The following is a 17,514-nucleotide window of genomic DNA, read 5'->3' as shown; positions in this document are numbered from 1 at the left end:
TGCTTTCACTTCTTTCAACCAGTCCATACCGATTATCACATCAAAACTCCCTAACTCTACTGGTATCAAATCAATCTTAAATGTTACGCTAACCAGTTTAATTTCTCGATTCCGACATATATTATCTGCTGAAATTAATTTACCATTTGTTAATTCGAGTAAAAATTTACTATCCAAAGGCGTCAATGGACAACTTAATTTAGCACAAAAATCTCTACTCATATAGCTTCTATCCGCACCCGAATCAAATAAAATGTAAGCAGATTTATTGTCAATAAGAAACGTACCCGTAACAAGCTCCGGGTCTTCCTGTGCCTCTGCCGCATTAATATTGAAAACTCTTTCGCGGCCTTGTCCATTCGTGTTCTCCTGGTTCGGGCAATTTCTAATAATGTGGCCCGGTTTTCCACATTTATAACAAACTACATTGGCATAACTTGCTCCGACACTACTTGCTCCGCCATTACTCGTTCTGACACCATTTGTTCCTTTCGTTCTATTAACCCCTGGTCCGTATACCTCACACTTCGCCGCGCTATGACCATTTCTTTTACACTTGTTGCAAAATTTGGTGCAGAACCCCGAGTGATACTTTTCACACCTTTGGCATAGCTGCTTCTGATTGTTGTTGTTGTTGCGATTATTATTGTTGTTGGGATGATTGTTGTAGTTGCTGTTGTTGTTGTTGTTGTTGGGCCGTTTGTTGTAGTTGCGATTGATGTTGCGATTGTTGGGATAATTGTTGCGATTATTGTTGTAATTGCTGTTGTTGTTGTATTGGTGATTCTTATCACCGTTTTCCTCCCACTTTCTTTTGACTTGCTTCACATTGGCCTCTTCAGCAGTCTGTTCTTTAATTCTTTCTTCAATCTGGTTCACTAGTTTGTGAGCCATTCTACATGCCTGTTGTATGGAGGCGAGCTCGTGTGAACTTATATCTTCTTGGATTCTTTCCGGTAATCCTTTCACAAACGCGTCGATCTTCTCTTCCTCATCTTCGAATGCTCCCGGACACAATAGGCACAATTCTGTGAATCGTCTTTCGTACGTGGTAATATCAAATCCTTGGGTTCGTAACCCTCTAAGTTCTTTCTTGAGCTTATTGACCTCGGTTCTGGGACGGTACTTCTCGTTCATCAAGTGCTTGAATGCTGACCACGGTAGTGCGTACGCATCGTCTTATCCCACTTGCTCTAGACAGGTAATCCACCATGTTAATGCAGAACCTGTGAAGGTATGCGTAGCGTACTTCACTTTATCCTCTTCAGTACACTTACTTATGGCAAACACCGATTCGACCTTCTCGGTCCATCGTTTCAATCCGATCGGTCCTTCGGTTCCATCAAATTCCAAAGGTTTGCAGGCAGTGAATTCTTTGTAGGTGCATCCTACACGATTTCCTGTACTGCTAGATCCAAGGTTATTTTTGGTATGTAGCGCAACCTGTACTGCGGCTATGTTTGAAGCTAGAAAAGTACGGAATTCCTCTTCATTCATATTCACGGTGTGTCGAGTAGTCGGTGCCATTTCCTTCAAAATAGTCAAATGGAACAAGTTAATCATACATAATATTAAGAGTAGTTAATAGTATTTCGTAGCATAATATGAACTCATTTATAAAAGCTTTTTCTTCATATTAGCGTTTTACAAGTTTAAATTCGGGTAGTACCTACCCGTTAAGTTCATACTTAGTAGCTATTATACAATTCAACTACTACAATTCTATATAAAAAACTGATTATAATAATATTTCGCGTTCAAACTTTTACACAATATTTTACAAACTTACAATACCGCTTATTTTACATATAGCGTGAAATATAGCACACAATAAATTTGATACAAGATGGTTGTGAAGATAATTCTAGCTAGTACACAAGTCGTTCAGCAAAGGCAATAAAGACACGTAATTCATACGTCCAGAAACAAGTCATGCATTCTGGTTTTACTAGGATTACTTCCCATCCTTGGTCTTGTGGAACATAACCGTTATGGTCATTGATAAGACAGCGTGTTGTAACGTCGTCAAAGGGACGAGGGTTACGTAATGTCCAACAGTCCCGTAACAATCTAAAAACCTCATTTCTTACCCCAATTACCGACTCCGTCACTTGTGGGAACGTTTTGTTTAATAGTTGTAGCCCGATGTTCTTGTTCTCACTTTGGTGAGAAGCGAACATTACTAATCCGTAAGCATAACATGCTTCTTTATGTTGCATGTTAGCCGCTTTTTCTAAATCACGAAGTCCAATATTCGGATATATTGAGTCAAAATAATTTCTTAACCCATTGCGTAAAATAGCATTTGGGTTCCCCGCAATATATGCGTCAAAGTAAACACATCGTAACTTATGGATTTCCCAATGTGATATCCCCCATCTTTTGAACGAAAGCCTTTTATAAACCAAGGCATTCTTGGAACGTTCTTCGAATGTCTTACAAACTGATCTCGCCTTAAATAGTTGTGCCGAAGAATTCTGACCGACTTTAGACAAGATTTCATCAATCATGTCTCTGGGTAGGTCTCTTAAAATATTGGGTTGTCTATCCATTTTGTGTTTTTATACTGTAAAATAGACAAGAGTTAGATTCATAAAAAAAATACTTATTAATACAAGCAATTTTTACATATATCATAAAGCATAAGCACACTATATTACATATATTACACCACACGAATACAACTATCTTATTCCGACTCGCTTGTTTCTTCTTCTTCGGTTTTGGTTCGTTTTGCCAAGTTTCTAGAGATATATGATGTTCCCCTAATACGAGCCGTCGTTTTCCACATTGGTTTAGAAAAACCTGGTGGTTTAGAGGTTCCCGGGTCATTGTTACAACTTAAGGACTTCGGGGGTTGACGATACATATAAAGTTCATCGGGGTTGGAATTAGATTTCTCTATTTTTATGCCCTTTCCCTTATTATTTTCTTTTGCCTTTTTAAATTCAGTTGGGGTAATTTCTATAACATCATCGGAATTCTCGTCGGAATCCGATTCATCGGAGAATTGGTAATCCTCCCAATATTTTGCTTCCTTGGCGGAAACACCATTGACCATAATTAACCTTGGTCGGTTGGTTGAGGATTTTCTTTTACTTAACCGTTTTATTATTTCCCCCACCGGTTCTATTTCTTCATCCGGTTCTAATTCTTCTTCCGGTTTCGATTCTTCTTCCGGTTCCGACTCTTCTTCCGGTTCCTCTTCGGGAACTTGTGAATCAGTCCACGAATCATTCCAATTTACATTTGACTCTTCATTATTATTAGGTGAGTCAATGGGACTTGTTCTAGAGGTAGACATCTATCACATAATATCAAACGCGTTAAGAGATTAATATATCACATAATATTCACATGTTAAAAATATATAGTTTCCAACAAAATTTGTTAAACAATCATTTTTCAAGTAAACACGGTCGAAGTCCAGACTCACTAATGCATCCTAACAAACTCGATAAGACATACTAATGCAAAATTCTGGTTCTCTAAGACCAACGCTCGGATACCAACTGAAATGTCCCGTTCTTATTGATTAAAAACGTTCCATATTAATTGATTTCGTTGCGAGGTTTTGACCTCTATATGAGACGTTTTTCAAAGACTGCATTCATTTTAAAACAAACCATAACCTTTATTTCATCAATAAAGGTTTAAAAAGCTTTACGTAGATTATCAAATAATGATAATCTAAAATATCCTGTTTACACACGACCATTACATAATGGTTTACAATACAAATATGTTACAACAAAATAAGTTTCTTAAATGCAGTTTTTACACAATATCATACAAGCATGGACTCCAAATCTCGTCCTTATTTAAGTATGCGACAGCGGAAGCTCTTAATAATCACCTGAGAATAAACATGCTTAAAACGTCAACAAAAATGTTGGTGAGTTATAGGTTTAACCTATATATATCAAATCATAATAATAGACCACAAGATTTCATATTTCAATACACATCCCATACATAGAGATAAAAATCATTCATATGATGAACACCTGGTAACCGACATTAACAAGATGCATATATAAGAATATCCCCATCATTCCGGGACACCCTTCGGATATGATATAAATTTTGAAGTACTAAAGCATCCGGTACTTTGGATGGGGTTTGTTAGGCCCAATAGATCTATCTTTAGGATTCGCGTTAATTAGGGTGTCTGTTTCCTAATTCTTAGATTACCAGACTTAATAAAAAGGGGCATATTCGATTTCGATAATTCAACCATAGAATGTAGTTTCACGTACTTATGTCTATTTTGTAAATCATTTATAAAACCTGCATGTATTCTCATCCCAAAAATATTAGATTTTAAAAGTGGGACTATAACTCACTTTCACAAATTTTTACTTCGTCGGAAAGTAAGACTTGGCCACTGGTTGATTCACGAACCTATAACAATATATACATATATATCAAAGTATGTTCAAAATATATTTACAACACTTTTAGTATATTTTGATGTTTTAAGTTTGTTAAGTCAGCTGTCCTCGTTAGTAACCTACAACTAGTTGTCCACAGTTAGATGTACAGAAATAAATCGATAAATATTATCTTGAATCAATCCACAACCCAGTGTATACGTATCTCAGTATTGATCACAACTCAAACTATATATATTTTGGAATCAACCTCAACCCTGTATAGCTAACTCCAACATTCACATATAGAGTGTCTATGGTTGTTCTGAAATATATATAGATGTGTCGACATGATAGGTCGAAATATTGTATACGTGTCTATGGTATCTCAAGATTACATAATATACAATACAAGTTGATTAAGTTATGGTTGGAATAGATTTGTTACCAATTTTCACGTAGCTAAAATGAGAAAAATTATCCAATCTTGTTTTACCCATAACTTCTTCATTTTAAATCCGTTTTGAGTGAATCAAATTGCTATGGTTTCATATTGAACTCTATTTTATGAATCTAAACAGCAAAATTATAGGTTTATAGTCGGAAAAATAAGTTACAAGTCGTTTTTGTAAAGGTAGTCATTTCAGTCGAAAGAACGACGTCTAGATGACCATTTTAGAAAACATACTTACACTTTGAGTTTAACCATAATTTTTGGATATAGTTTCATGTTCATAATAAAAACTATTTTCTCAGAATAACAACTTTTAAATCAAAGTTTATCATAGTTTTTAATTAACTAACCCAAAACAGCCCGCGGTGTTACTACGACGGCGTAAATCCGGTTTTACGGTGTTTTTCGTGTTTCCAGGTTTTAAATCATTAAGTTAGCATATAATATAGCTATAGAACATGTGTTTATTTGATTTTAAAAGTCAAGTTAGAAGGATTAACTTTTGTTTGCGAACAAGTTTAGAATTAACTAAACTATGTTCTAGTGATTACAAGTTTAAACCTTTGAATAAGATAGCTTTATATGTATGAATCGAATGATGTTATGAACATCATTACTACCTTAAGTTCCTTGGATAAACCTAATGGAAAAGAAAAAAATGGATTTAGCTTCAACGGATCCTTGGATGGCTCGAAGTTCTTGAAGCAGAATCATGACACGAAAACAAGTTCAAGTAAGATCATCACTTGAAATAAGATTGTTATAGTTATAGAAATTGAACCAAAGTTTGAATATGATTATTACCTTATATTAGAATGATAACCTACTATAAGAAACAAAGATTTCTTGAGGTTGGATGATCACCTTACAAGATTGGAAGTGAGCTAGCAAACTTGAAAGTATTCTTGATTTTATGTAACTAGAACTTGTAGAATATATGAAGAACACTTAGAACTTGAAGATAGAACTTGAGAGAGATCAATTAGATGAAGAAAATTGAAGAATAAAAGTGTTTGTAGGTGTTTTTGGTCGTTGGTGTATGGATTAGATATAAAGGATATGTAATTTTGTTTTCATGTAAATAAGTCATGAATAATTACTCATATTTTTGTAATTTTATGAGATATTTCATGCTAGTTGCCAAATGATGGTTCCCACATGTGTTAGGTAACTCACATGGGCTGCTAAGAGCTGATCATTGGAGTGTATATACCAATAGTACATACATCTAAAAGCTGTGTATTGTACGAGTACGAATACGGGTGCATACGAGTAGAATTGTTGATGAAACTGAACGAGGATGTAATTGTAAGCATTTTTGTTAAGTAGAAGTATTTTGATAAGTGTATTGAAGTCTTTCAAAAGTGTATAAATACATATTAAAACACTACATGTATATACATTTTAACTGAGTCGTTAAGTCATCGTTAGTCGTTACATGTAAGTGTTGTTTTGAAACCTTTAGGTTAACGATCTTGTTAAATGTTGTTAACCCAATGTTTATAATATCAAATGAGATTTTAAATTATTATATTATCATGATATTATCATGTATGAATATCTCTTAATATGATATATATACATTAAATGTCTTTACAACGATAATCGTTACATATATGTCTCGTTTAAAAATCATTAAGTTAGTAGTCTTGTTTTTACATATGTAGTTCATTGTTAATATACTTAATGATATGTTTACTTATCATAGTATCATGTTAACTATATATATATATATATCCATATATATGTCATCATATAGTTTTTACAAGTTTTAACGTTCGTGAATCACCGGTCAACTTGGGTGGTCAATTGTCTATATGAAACATATTTCAATTAATCAAGTCTTAACAAGTTTGATTGCTTAACATGTTGGAAACATTTAATCATGTAAATATCAATCTCAATTAATATATATAAACATGGAAAAGTTCGGGTCACTACAATTATGACCATGTACAGTGTTTGCTGCTTCGTTCAGCTTTTTCAAAACTCAAAGAACTGATTCGTAGGCTAGAGTGCTTTTCAGAATTTCAGAATAGAAGATCATAGTTCTAAAAGATAAATGTTATATGTATACATATAGCTGTTGATGTAGAAACGCTGCGAGATTCAAAATACTGATTGCTAATTCCCGATAATTGGTATGGTAATTCTCGTTATAAGATATGAATAAGTATATGGTAAGGTTTTAATGAACAACCATAATGGTTCTTCGGAGAGACTTAAGTCAATGAGTAATGAAGTTGCTGCTAAGTTTTCTGATAAAGCGATGAGGTGTAAACGGTTCCCCGGTAACGATGACGAAAGGCAAACTTATAAATCAAGGTTATAATAAGGCTAATCCGACTGATAATTTGAAGTTGACTTGCTGGAGCTGTGACAAAAATGGCTACTCGAACAGGAGTTGCAAAGTTATTTTCGGTAATAATAACGTCAAAGGAGCTAGCACAGATATGTGTTGAACGTTTACTCAGTTTTTGAGAGTTTTTCAGGTGCATAACTATATGCATAAATCTTTTCTTCCATAGATGAGATGCAGTTGGTTCGTTCTCTCGATTGAGGTGTTTTCAAGAATTATGAAAGGTTTGAACGCAAATTGGAATCGTCAAGATACAAATGAGGTTTAAGATGAAATCAAGTGGAAAACTTGAGGAAATATTTAAATGTAGTAGATGTAATTTATTTATGATCTTTTAAGTCAAAATGTGTTGTAATTAATATTTCCTACTCTTTTAATACTTTTTAATTGTCCATGATAGTAGTTCAATAGTTCAATAGTTCAATCAAAACTAGTATATTATAAGGATATAGTCATATAGGAACTGTTAGTTAGGAACAGTCAGCTAGGATTTGGTTAGTATAGGGTTTAAAATTTTTACGTAGTTAATTAATTGGTTACTAATCACTTTTATTTTGTTCATTAATTTCTTCATTATGCCACTTGTCAAATCTTGACTTGGGTTTTGATCGGCATAAACTCGTATGTGAAATTTAATTGGAATGAAAATGGTTATTCTTTGGTGAACGGATACGTATATCTGTGGAGTAAATAGGATAGTAAATGACTGTTGAATCAGATTCGAAGAATGTACATTGTAACTTATTAATGTGAAATCTAAATATTCCTCGGGTATTACCTACCCGTTAAAATATTTTCACCATTAACAGTTTGTACAAAAGAATTTTTAATCACAGTCTTTATGAAAATATTTATACATATATATTTTCTTCAGATGTAATTATGGATTTAATGAGTCAATATAATATTAGACTCATTTGATTTTCGATTTGAGCTAGAATAAGTAATCTCTAAAACTATTAGGAACCACCTATTCTTCGCAGAATGAAGTTATGAATCAATACTTCATCGTTAATTATTAGGATCCACATATTCTTCGCAGAATATTAATGAAGTTATGGATCAACACTTCATCGTTAATTATTAGGATTCACATATTCTTTGCAGAATATTAATGAAGTTATGGATCAATACTTCATCGTTCATTGCTGTTGGTACTCCTTGGTATCTATGGTGAGTATGATGTTGATGTTCGTGGAACAAATTGTGATGTTGAGGTGTGGGATGCGGATGTTGCTGTTGGTGATGGTGGTACTGTTGATGTTGCTGAAGCTGGTAAGTTTTGCACCATATTCTCCACATTGATTACTCGAGCGCGAAGTTCGTTGACCTCTTATATTATTCCAGGATGATTGTCGGTCGTAACAAGTGAATGAATAAGGTTTAAAATTTTAGATAGAATCTAATCGTGGCGAGGTATTCGGGAAATGAGTATGAAAATCGTGTTTCAGACTGGTTCGCTGGTAAGTGCTTCAGGTTCTTCGTCAAGAGGTGAATTCGGTTGATGGAAAGTATCGTCTTCTTCTCATCTCCATTGATTAAGTCGACTACGAACTCATCAAATGAATTGGGGATGGCTGATTGATTGTTTCATTCTGGTGACGCTGCTTTCGGAGCTGGAGTGGGACTCCATATCGAAATCCGAGGGACTTGAACTAGTTGTGAATTCCATTTCGTAGGATTGAATAAAGGATTTTTCGATATGAAATGATTTTCGAATATCGGATGATATTCTGATTACATAGAATACCTATACATAGTACAGAAGATCCCATAGATTACGAAGGGAATTAAGGAAACGTGTCAGATAAAGTCTACAGTAACAGATATGCTAAGATATGAATTAGCAGATTCGCTAAGATATGAATTTTGTCTATACACTATTCATGCAATCAATGCAGTAAGCTGTGTCTAGACTAAGAATGATAAGCAGGTAATTTTCGACAAGAAATGATAAGCAAAACTTTTGACATGCAGACCAGGTTCAAGTCCAGACTTAGTAATATATCCTAACAACTACTAGGTCGAAGTCCAGACTCATTAATGCATCCTAACAACTACCAGTTAGACACACTAATGCAAGACCTGGTTCGCTAAGACCACCGCTCTGATACCACATGTAAAGACCCGTCCTAATCCATAAGGAGGAATACGATAACATCTGATTACATTGCGAGGTATTGACCTCTATATGATACATTTTTACAAACATTGCATTCTTTTTTAAAAGGCAATCTTTCATTACATCGAAAGTTGACAAGTATAAATAACATTTCATAATATCCAAACTATAAATGACCTAATCTGTCATTTACATAATAATAATCTCTAATGAACTTCAACGACTCGAATGCAACGTCTTTTGAAATATGTCATGAATGACTCCAAATAATATCTTTAAAATGAGCTAATGCACAGCGGAAGATTTCTTTCAAACCTGAGAATAAACATGCTTTAAAGTGTCAACCAAAAGGTTGGTGAGTTCATTAGTTTATCATAACAATCATTTCAATATATTAATAGACCACAAGATTTCCGTTTATAAATATATGTACACTCGCAAGTGAATAAAACCGTTCTGCTTATGTTGAGGCCTCAGTAACCAACCTTAACAATAATATAATAAGTCATCTTCGTAAAGATGGATATGTACACTCGCAAGTGTATAAATAATCCTCGAAGTACTAAACATCCGCTCACTAGCTCTTATGTCTAGTGCAGCCTACAGGATAGGGGTGTTAAGCCCGATAGATCTATCTTTAGGATTCGTGCTTACATGCTCTTATGTAACTAAATTACCTAGCACATCAATCCGCAGAATATCATTTTTAATTACTTGTCTCTATTTCGTAAAGCATTTATAAAAGCAGCGTATGTATTCTCAGCCCAAAAATATATATTGCAAAAGCAATTAAAAAGGGAGCAAATGAAACTCACCATACTGTATTTCGTAGTAAAAATACATATAATATCATTGAACAAGTGTAAGGTTGGCATCGGATTCACAAACCTATTATTCAATCATGTATATTAATACATGTAATGGTAATCGAACAAATATATATTTTATTAGTGTTTTTATTTATTATTTTATATCATGTGTTTTATTAATAACTTAATTAGATATATTTATCTTTATATAGATAATTAACATTTATTACAAAAGTATTAATATGACTAGGTTTTATGTCATAAATGTATTTTTATATAGAAAATCTTGATTTGATATATTAATAGTAATAATCATAATGATAAAAATAATACTAATTATGATAAAAGTTACGATAATTCTAATAATAATAATAATGATAATTTTAATATTAATGATAAAGATAGTACTAATAATAAAAATTGTTTGTAATGATAATACTAATATCGTTTAATGATATTACTAATAATTATGATATAATTTTGTTAATAATAATAATAAATAATCTAACAATACTAACAATAATAATAATAATAATAATAATAATAATAATAATACTAATAATAATAATAATAATAATAAAATAATGAGTAATAAGTAAACTACCTTAATGAAGTAGCCCTGAAAAAATGCCCAAATCCGGATTTGAACCCGCGACGTCCCGCTAACCCGAAAACAACCTTAACCATTTGATCTATCACGCCTTTCTGTTTTATTTCCAAATAAAAATCTAAATAATCCATTTCTGTTTTCCTTCTTGCTTCTTCTTCATGTAATCTATCGAATAATTATCATCATTATTCCTATACTTTGTATACCGTATATCATGATCATTATCTATTCTAATCCCAATTAACATTATAATTATACGCCATCTATATCATAAAGTCACGGTTTCATCATAAAATTATATCAACCTCATCATCCTTAACACCATCATTAACGTGATCATAATCATCATCGTACACATCCTATCGTCATCCTAATACCCATGACTGTCATCATTTTATGATTATCATCACAGAACCCATCGACTCATCATCATCCCTTCTATCGTTTCTGTTTAATGTCACCAACATATATCATGTATAATTTAACATTACCTCTCCTTTGTGTTTTAAACTTAATCAGGAAAACAAGCAGTGTAATACCTTCGGTCCAACAACAGAATTATGTGGCCCAAAAACCCAAGTCAGGCCCAAAAACAAACAGTCTATTACTTCGTTTAAGGAAGCCCAACACAACCCCGTACCCGTTTTTCATTCGCTGTATATGTTTTCTAATTCCTCACAGTCTTATTTAATAGAAATCCCCTTCTGGCCCGAAAACCCTTCTACATAATTCGCTGGAAAGGGAACAAGGATCGTGTATACAATTCAATTATTTAACAAGTGGGATTAGGATGATTTAGGTGGGGTTATTCTAATTGAAAGTTTGTCGGCCAATAATAAGAAAAGAAATATGCTTATCATAACATTACCATTCTATTATAAATAAAAGGTTTGTTTTTCTTTTTTGGTTTGGAGAGACGGAAAACAGAAATACTATAACAACAGAAGTTTGGGTTCGATTGTTCATAAAAAAAAATGGAAAGAGAGAAGAGAGAGATATATAGAGAGAGGAAGAAGAGGAAAATGGTGATTGGTGACGGTTATTAATGAAACAGATACGAAAGCTGCTGCAGTAGCAGCTGTTTTGATAGCTTGTGGGTTGGTCTTAAGATGATGATGAAGAAGAATAGAGAGAGAGACGTAGAGAGAAAGATTGAGGGTGGTGGTTTGGGTCTTGTGGTTGTATTCAGGGTGTGTGATTTAGGATGGTGGTTGATCAATAATCGACCTTGATGTGTGATTATACAAAGGGTGATGGGTTGATTACGAAACAGCAACTATTCAGGAATTTGAGGTGATAAGGGTGTGCATATCTTTCTTTTAACTTGTGTGTATATGTATATATAAATATATGATAGTAATAAGGATCGACATGTATTAATCATGCAATCAAGAACAGAAGAAAAGAAGTTGATTGCTAACAGAATTTGTGTTTACTCTATTGGCTTTTTGCAGTGAAGATTCGATGGATAACAAATTGCAGACAGGAAGTACCAACAATCTGTATCAGATGAATAAAAAATATAAAGCAGATAGCTATGTCCAACTGATTTTGGATGCTATCTGTGAATTCATTCGATGATTGTACTGGATTAGAGACATAAACAAATTTTAATACAGTAAGATGGTGATGCAAAACAGAATACATAATTATCTTATATATATACGTGTATATTTGTATTATATTTAAATATCTGTATAAGTGTTGATATATAATCGTATTTTATAGATTTATATATGTATTCCTGTAAAATCTAATTTTTATATATATCTATTTATATATCTGTTTTATTTAATTTAATATGTATTCTGCATATTAAATAATCATACTATTATTAATAATACTACTTTAATATTTAACATTCTTATTAATATTAATAATAATAAAACTAATATTAACAATAATATAAATAATATTATTATCATAATAAAAATAATGATAATAATAACTTTAAATAGAATGGAAATCTTAGTAATCAAATTAATACTAATACTTTTAATAATCATAATAATAACTAGGATTACTAAGAATAATGATACTAATAATAATACTAATTATAATAATATTAGTAATTAACATTACAATATATATATATATATATACATATTTATTTACACACAATTATTCGTGAATCGTTGGGCACAGTCAAAGGGTAAACGATTATATGAACACAGTTCAAAGTTTTTGAGATTTCAACAATACAGACTTTGCTTATCATGTCGGAATTATATAAAGATTAAGTTTAAATTTGATCGAAAATTTTCGGGTCACTACATGTTCGAACCCTAGCTTCACGGCGGGGGGTTCGGTTTTCAATGTATTTTATTCGTTTAGTTTGTAAAATTATTTCGTGACAAACGATGATGTCGTTGAAACGCAACTCGAGTCGAACTAAAAGGTATAACCCGTGAAAGATTTAAATGTTATTTTAAATTAACAATATATGTGCATCTCCGCGTTTCACTATGGAATTGTCGATTTTTAAAATATATAACGCAAAATAAACGTGTATGAAAAGTACCTCAAATATTTAGCGTTTTTTAAAAAGCGTACGTTTTGCGTATAGCTAGTGACATTGTGTTCCTAAAATTATTTCGAGTTTAGCGATGGTGTTGGAAAAGTTTGACTCGATGCGAGCGAGAAGATATGGCCCGTTGAATATTTGGGCGGAGTTTATTTAAGATTTTTTTATGAAAATGATAAGTTGGCACTTTACCCCATACAGGGGGGTCGATTTGTTTTTTTGAAAAAGTGTGGGGGGGCTTTGGTGTGCGAATGAAATTTGGTAAAAAAAAAATTGAAAAGGCAAAAACACCCTTACTATTTATTTTCACTATCTCTTTTAAAATATAGGTATAATATAATATAATATAATATAATATAATATAATTTGACTTTTTTATTAATTTTTGACCACTTTTTTATGCATATTTTATTTAAAATCTTTTTTTTTTACTTCTTTTTTTTTTTTTTCCTTTTTTCCTTTACAATTTTTTTTTTTCATACTTCCACACTTTACTATTAAATAATAAGTATATTCAAATTATGTTGATTTTAATTATTGGTTTCAAACATATTTTTTCTTTGATTTTGTGATAGTTATTAACGTTTAAGTATTATAATTTAAAACATAAGTTGTGTATAACGAAAAGCCGACTAATTATGTTATAAATAAAAAATAAGGGGTTCGTCGCCGCAACGCGCGACTAGCTAAAAAAAACTTGTTTATCTACATTCCAAAACTATTCTTTTGCAGCACAAAAATCTAATAAGCCCTCCAACTCTCAAACTTGACAGGATCACTCCCCTTAAAAAGAATCTTTTTGTGAACTGTTTGCGTATTGAGAGTAGTTGATAAATAAGAACCGAAGGCGTTGTATAAAAGCCATCACTTTTTTGGTGCTCGATTCACAAACGCTGCTTCGATCTCTGCTCAATAGCAATGGTAACTTCCTCATACTTCCGAATTATATAGATTGATATTGATATGATATGTATATGTATATATATGCCTCTGTATATATCTATTTATTTATCTAGGGTTACAATTACTATCGCTTTCAATACTATGTGTACTTGTACGAATTCTGCTCAGATTTTATGTTATGTCACATATCACGCTTATGCTTCTTTGTTGTTGATATGAATTTTGCCGATTTTTATTATTTTTTATTTTTTTACCTTCTTTATGACTGTATTAATTGTTGTTATTTTTCTGATTTGATGAGTTAGTGAGGTAGAAATGATAGGATGCTGTACAAGTCATTAGGAACATAAAAAATTATACACAATCAGTTAAACAAGAGCAAGATAACTGATAATTTTGAAGTAAATAAGAGATGCTAAAGCACATGAAGTTAATGCAATATTTGAGCAATTAGAGTAAAAGAAAAATGTTGATATTTATGAAATCTGATGTGCTTGATGATGGATACCACTACTGTATGAAGTATTCTAGACGATATCTATATATAGTTTAATTATATAAAGAAGAATGATAAGTTTTTATAATTTGTAAGTTTTGAATCTTGAATACTAAAATTTGACTGCCTTTAGCTAAGGATGATCATGTTATACTATGGACTATGAGGTGAATTACTTGAACTCATTATGAAACTTGATGTGTACGTGTACGGTGATGGGTTGCTTTTATGATCTAATAAGATTATTAACAAAATAGCATTTGGCCTAACTGTACCAACTGAACCCATGTAAGTTGTAACCTTGAAGCTTGTGGATTCAAGTCTCATAAGAAGCAATTGTGTAGGAGACAATACTTTATGGTTATGATAATTGTAGTTTATAATGAAGTATGTTCTCTTCTAACTAATAGAACATGTATTAATTATTATCAAGATTTCGCGTGAGCTCATACATGCTAAGATATGTGTTGCTGCTATTGGCTGATTAGATACACTGTTCCTGATTAAATTGTAGGCTGACCCAGAATTAGAAGCTATAAGGCAAAGGAGAATGCAGGAGCTAATGGCTAAACAAGGCGGGGTAAGTTTAATTTCTTCTTATCTAGTTTCAAAATGTTATAAATGTGATATTTACGATTGAACATGCCTAAACACAGGGAAGTCAGCAAAACCCTGATCAGCAAAAAGCCCAGGAGGAAGCAAAAAAGTTTGTTTTTTTTCCTTTCCCCCCTTTTGAATTAGAGTTAGTAACATTAATTGCATTGTATTCTTTACAATCAAGTAGTCTCTTGTGGTTCCTGTAATTATTTAATTAATTTATAATTTATACGGTATGTCTTGTTTAACTTATGGAAATATATGTCAATGTAAAAATAAATTTTGTTATAGAGATGGTATCAGAGAATACAGTTTGCTATAAATAGGGTGACAGTTATTTGTTGTTGCTTGTTTGCTATAAGTAGGGTGACAGTTATTTGTTGTTGCTGATTCTAATTTTGTACATAACTCATCCAGTGAGGCAGATGAAAGAAGGCAAATGATGCTTAGCCAGATATTGACATCTCAAGCACGCGAAAGAAGTAAGCTGATTTGCATATGAATTTATGTAGTGTTTATCTAAGTTCATATGGTTTACCTTTTTATTTCTTTTGTTGTTTTCACATATCATATAATCAAATTTGCGTTTGTATCAATCTATTTCTTTGCGTACGACCATTTAAATTATAAGGCTACAAGTCTACAACAACCTCAAAGTGGTAACCAATTCCCTAGACTTATGTCCAATACAGAGCTATAGATCTGTAGGCTTTGAGAATGAGTATACCGATCTATGATATACCACACCTAGTACTTTTCAGAATTCCAAAGTTAATATGATAACGTGTCTTTCAGTAACACCGTCAAATTTTGTATTTTGTTTTGAAAGTTTGAAAGAAAACCATTATCAATGCTACAACCTTGTTTATTCAACACACTGTTTTGTGGAAAGATACACAAATTACCATCTTGAAGTTGTTATTTATGTTAAAAATATGCTACACAGTGTGATGAACCAAGTAATGAAGCTTTATCATTAAATGTAACGTATCATCTGCTTATATATAGTTGCGCGGATTGCTTTGGTGAAACCTGAGAAGGCTCGAGGAGTTGAAGATGTTATACTAAGGGCTGCCCAAATGGGTCAGATTGTTGAAAAGGTATATATGTTTTTACATAAATACATAATATCATGATCAGGGTTTATCTTTTAAAGTTATTCACGGGCACCTACATTACCAACTGCAAAGAAAATGAATTCCTTGTTTAAGTTTGTCGGGTGTATATGGCCTATAAATGCAGGTTTCTGAAGAGAAGCTCATATCATTGTTGGAACAGATCAACACCCAAACAACCAAACAAACAAAAGTTACAGTAAGTTATTGCTTGACTCCTGTTTATTGTACTAACATTTATTCTGTATTAAATTTCTTTAAATAAAAGTTAATAAAAAACTTCCAAAGTTGGTGAATGGTTCTGTTCTGAAGACTCACTTCTAGGAATAATTATTGATCTATATGTAAATATGATTTCACACGGTTCAAAATGTTCAGAAGAAATGGTGAGATCAACTGAAACTGAGGTTGACTTTTTTGTTTGTTTGGTTTTCTCTCTCAGATTCAGAGACGTCGGAGTGTGCTGGACGATGATGATTAGGCTCATTTCATCTGAATTTGTTGGTATGTATTATGGATATTGTTGACTTGATTACTTGTCTTTTTGGGAAGCTTTCATTTGACATCAAAAACCTATGTTTGGACTACTACCATACCTTTGTGTGGACTACCGTGCTTGTTTAAACATGGTGTGATTCTTCCAGTATAACTATTCTTACTTCGCTTACTAGAGTATTTGCTTTGCATTAAGAGTGTGTTTGGTTTGAAGGTTTCTGAATGGGAATGGAAGTGATATGTTGTGTATTATTTGGGAATGGGTTTTAATTTGGGAATCAAACCTCTGAAAATAAGCGTTTCTCGAAACAATTAGAGATGGCAGGTTGGAAGGCGGGTTTAGATCGCTAACACCATCCCCATTATTTGGGGAAATTGGTCAAAATGCCCCCTTTTCCGGAAATGTTTAACAATATGTCCCAAAAAAATGGAAATGGCAAGAAAATGCCCAATATCCACGCACCCTAATGATGTGTGGATCTTGGTGTGTGATGCGTGATTACGAGAAAATGATCGAAACATACACTTTTACTCGCGAACACGTACCAAGCACCATCCATCGTGCGTGGTGCATGGTGCTTGTTGGGGAAAAACTTCGAATGACCATAACTTTTGACTCGTAGTTTCGATTTAGTCACCGTTTTTTTTTTTTTTTTT

At 32.5% G+C, this 17,514-nt stretch overlaps 1 protein-coding gene across 1 annotated transcript; it reads left to right on the top strand.

Annotated features, from left to right (window-relative positions):
- The first annotated feature begins 14,025 nt into the window (after positions 1 to 14,025).
- LOC139843849 (uncharacterized) lies at positions 14,026 to 17,027 on the top strand. Its single transcript, XM_071834012.1, has 7 exons — positions 14,026 to 14,172; positions 15,165 to 15,230; positions 15,307 to 15,356; positions 15,665 to 15,729; positions 16,256 to 16,347; positions 16,490 to 16,561; positions 16,805 to 17,027. Exons 1-7 carry the CDS (start codon positions 14,170 to 14,172, stop codon positions 16,841 to 16,843), a joined length of 387 nt encoding a protein of 128 aa, XP_071690113.1. The 5' UTR covers positions 14,026 to 14,169; the 3' UTR covers positions 16,844 to 17,027.
- Positions 17,028 to 17,514: the final 487 nt, after the last annotated feature.

Source organism: Rutidosis leptorrhynchoides, chromosome 4 (genome assembly GCF_046630445.1).
Source record: "Rutidosis leptorrhynchoides isolate AG116_Rl617_1_P2 chromosome 4, CSIRO_AGI_Rlap_v1, whole genome shotgun sequence".
Lineage (NCBI taxonomy): Eukaryota > Viridiplantae > Streptophyta > Magnoliopsida > Asterales > Asteraceae > Rutidosis > Rutidosis leptorrhynchoides.
This window is presented reverse-complemented; position numbering and strand designations above follow the sequence as displayed.

Bases quoted from the DNA above. Each gene is read 5' to 3' on its own strand.
- LOC139843849 (XM_071834012.1), top strand. The intron at 15,357-15,664 runs GTTTGTTTTTTT...TAACTCATCCAG, and splicing joins GCCCAGGAGGAAGCAAAAAA to TGAGGCAGATGAAAGAAGGC. The intron at 15,730-16,255 runs GTAAGCTGATTT...GCTTATATATAG, and splicing joins ATCTCAAGCACGCGAAAGAA to TTGCGCGGATTGCTTTGGTG.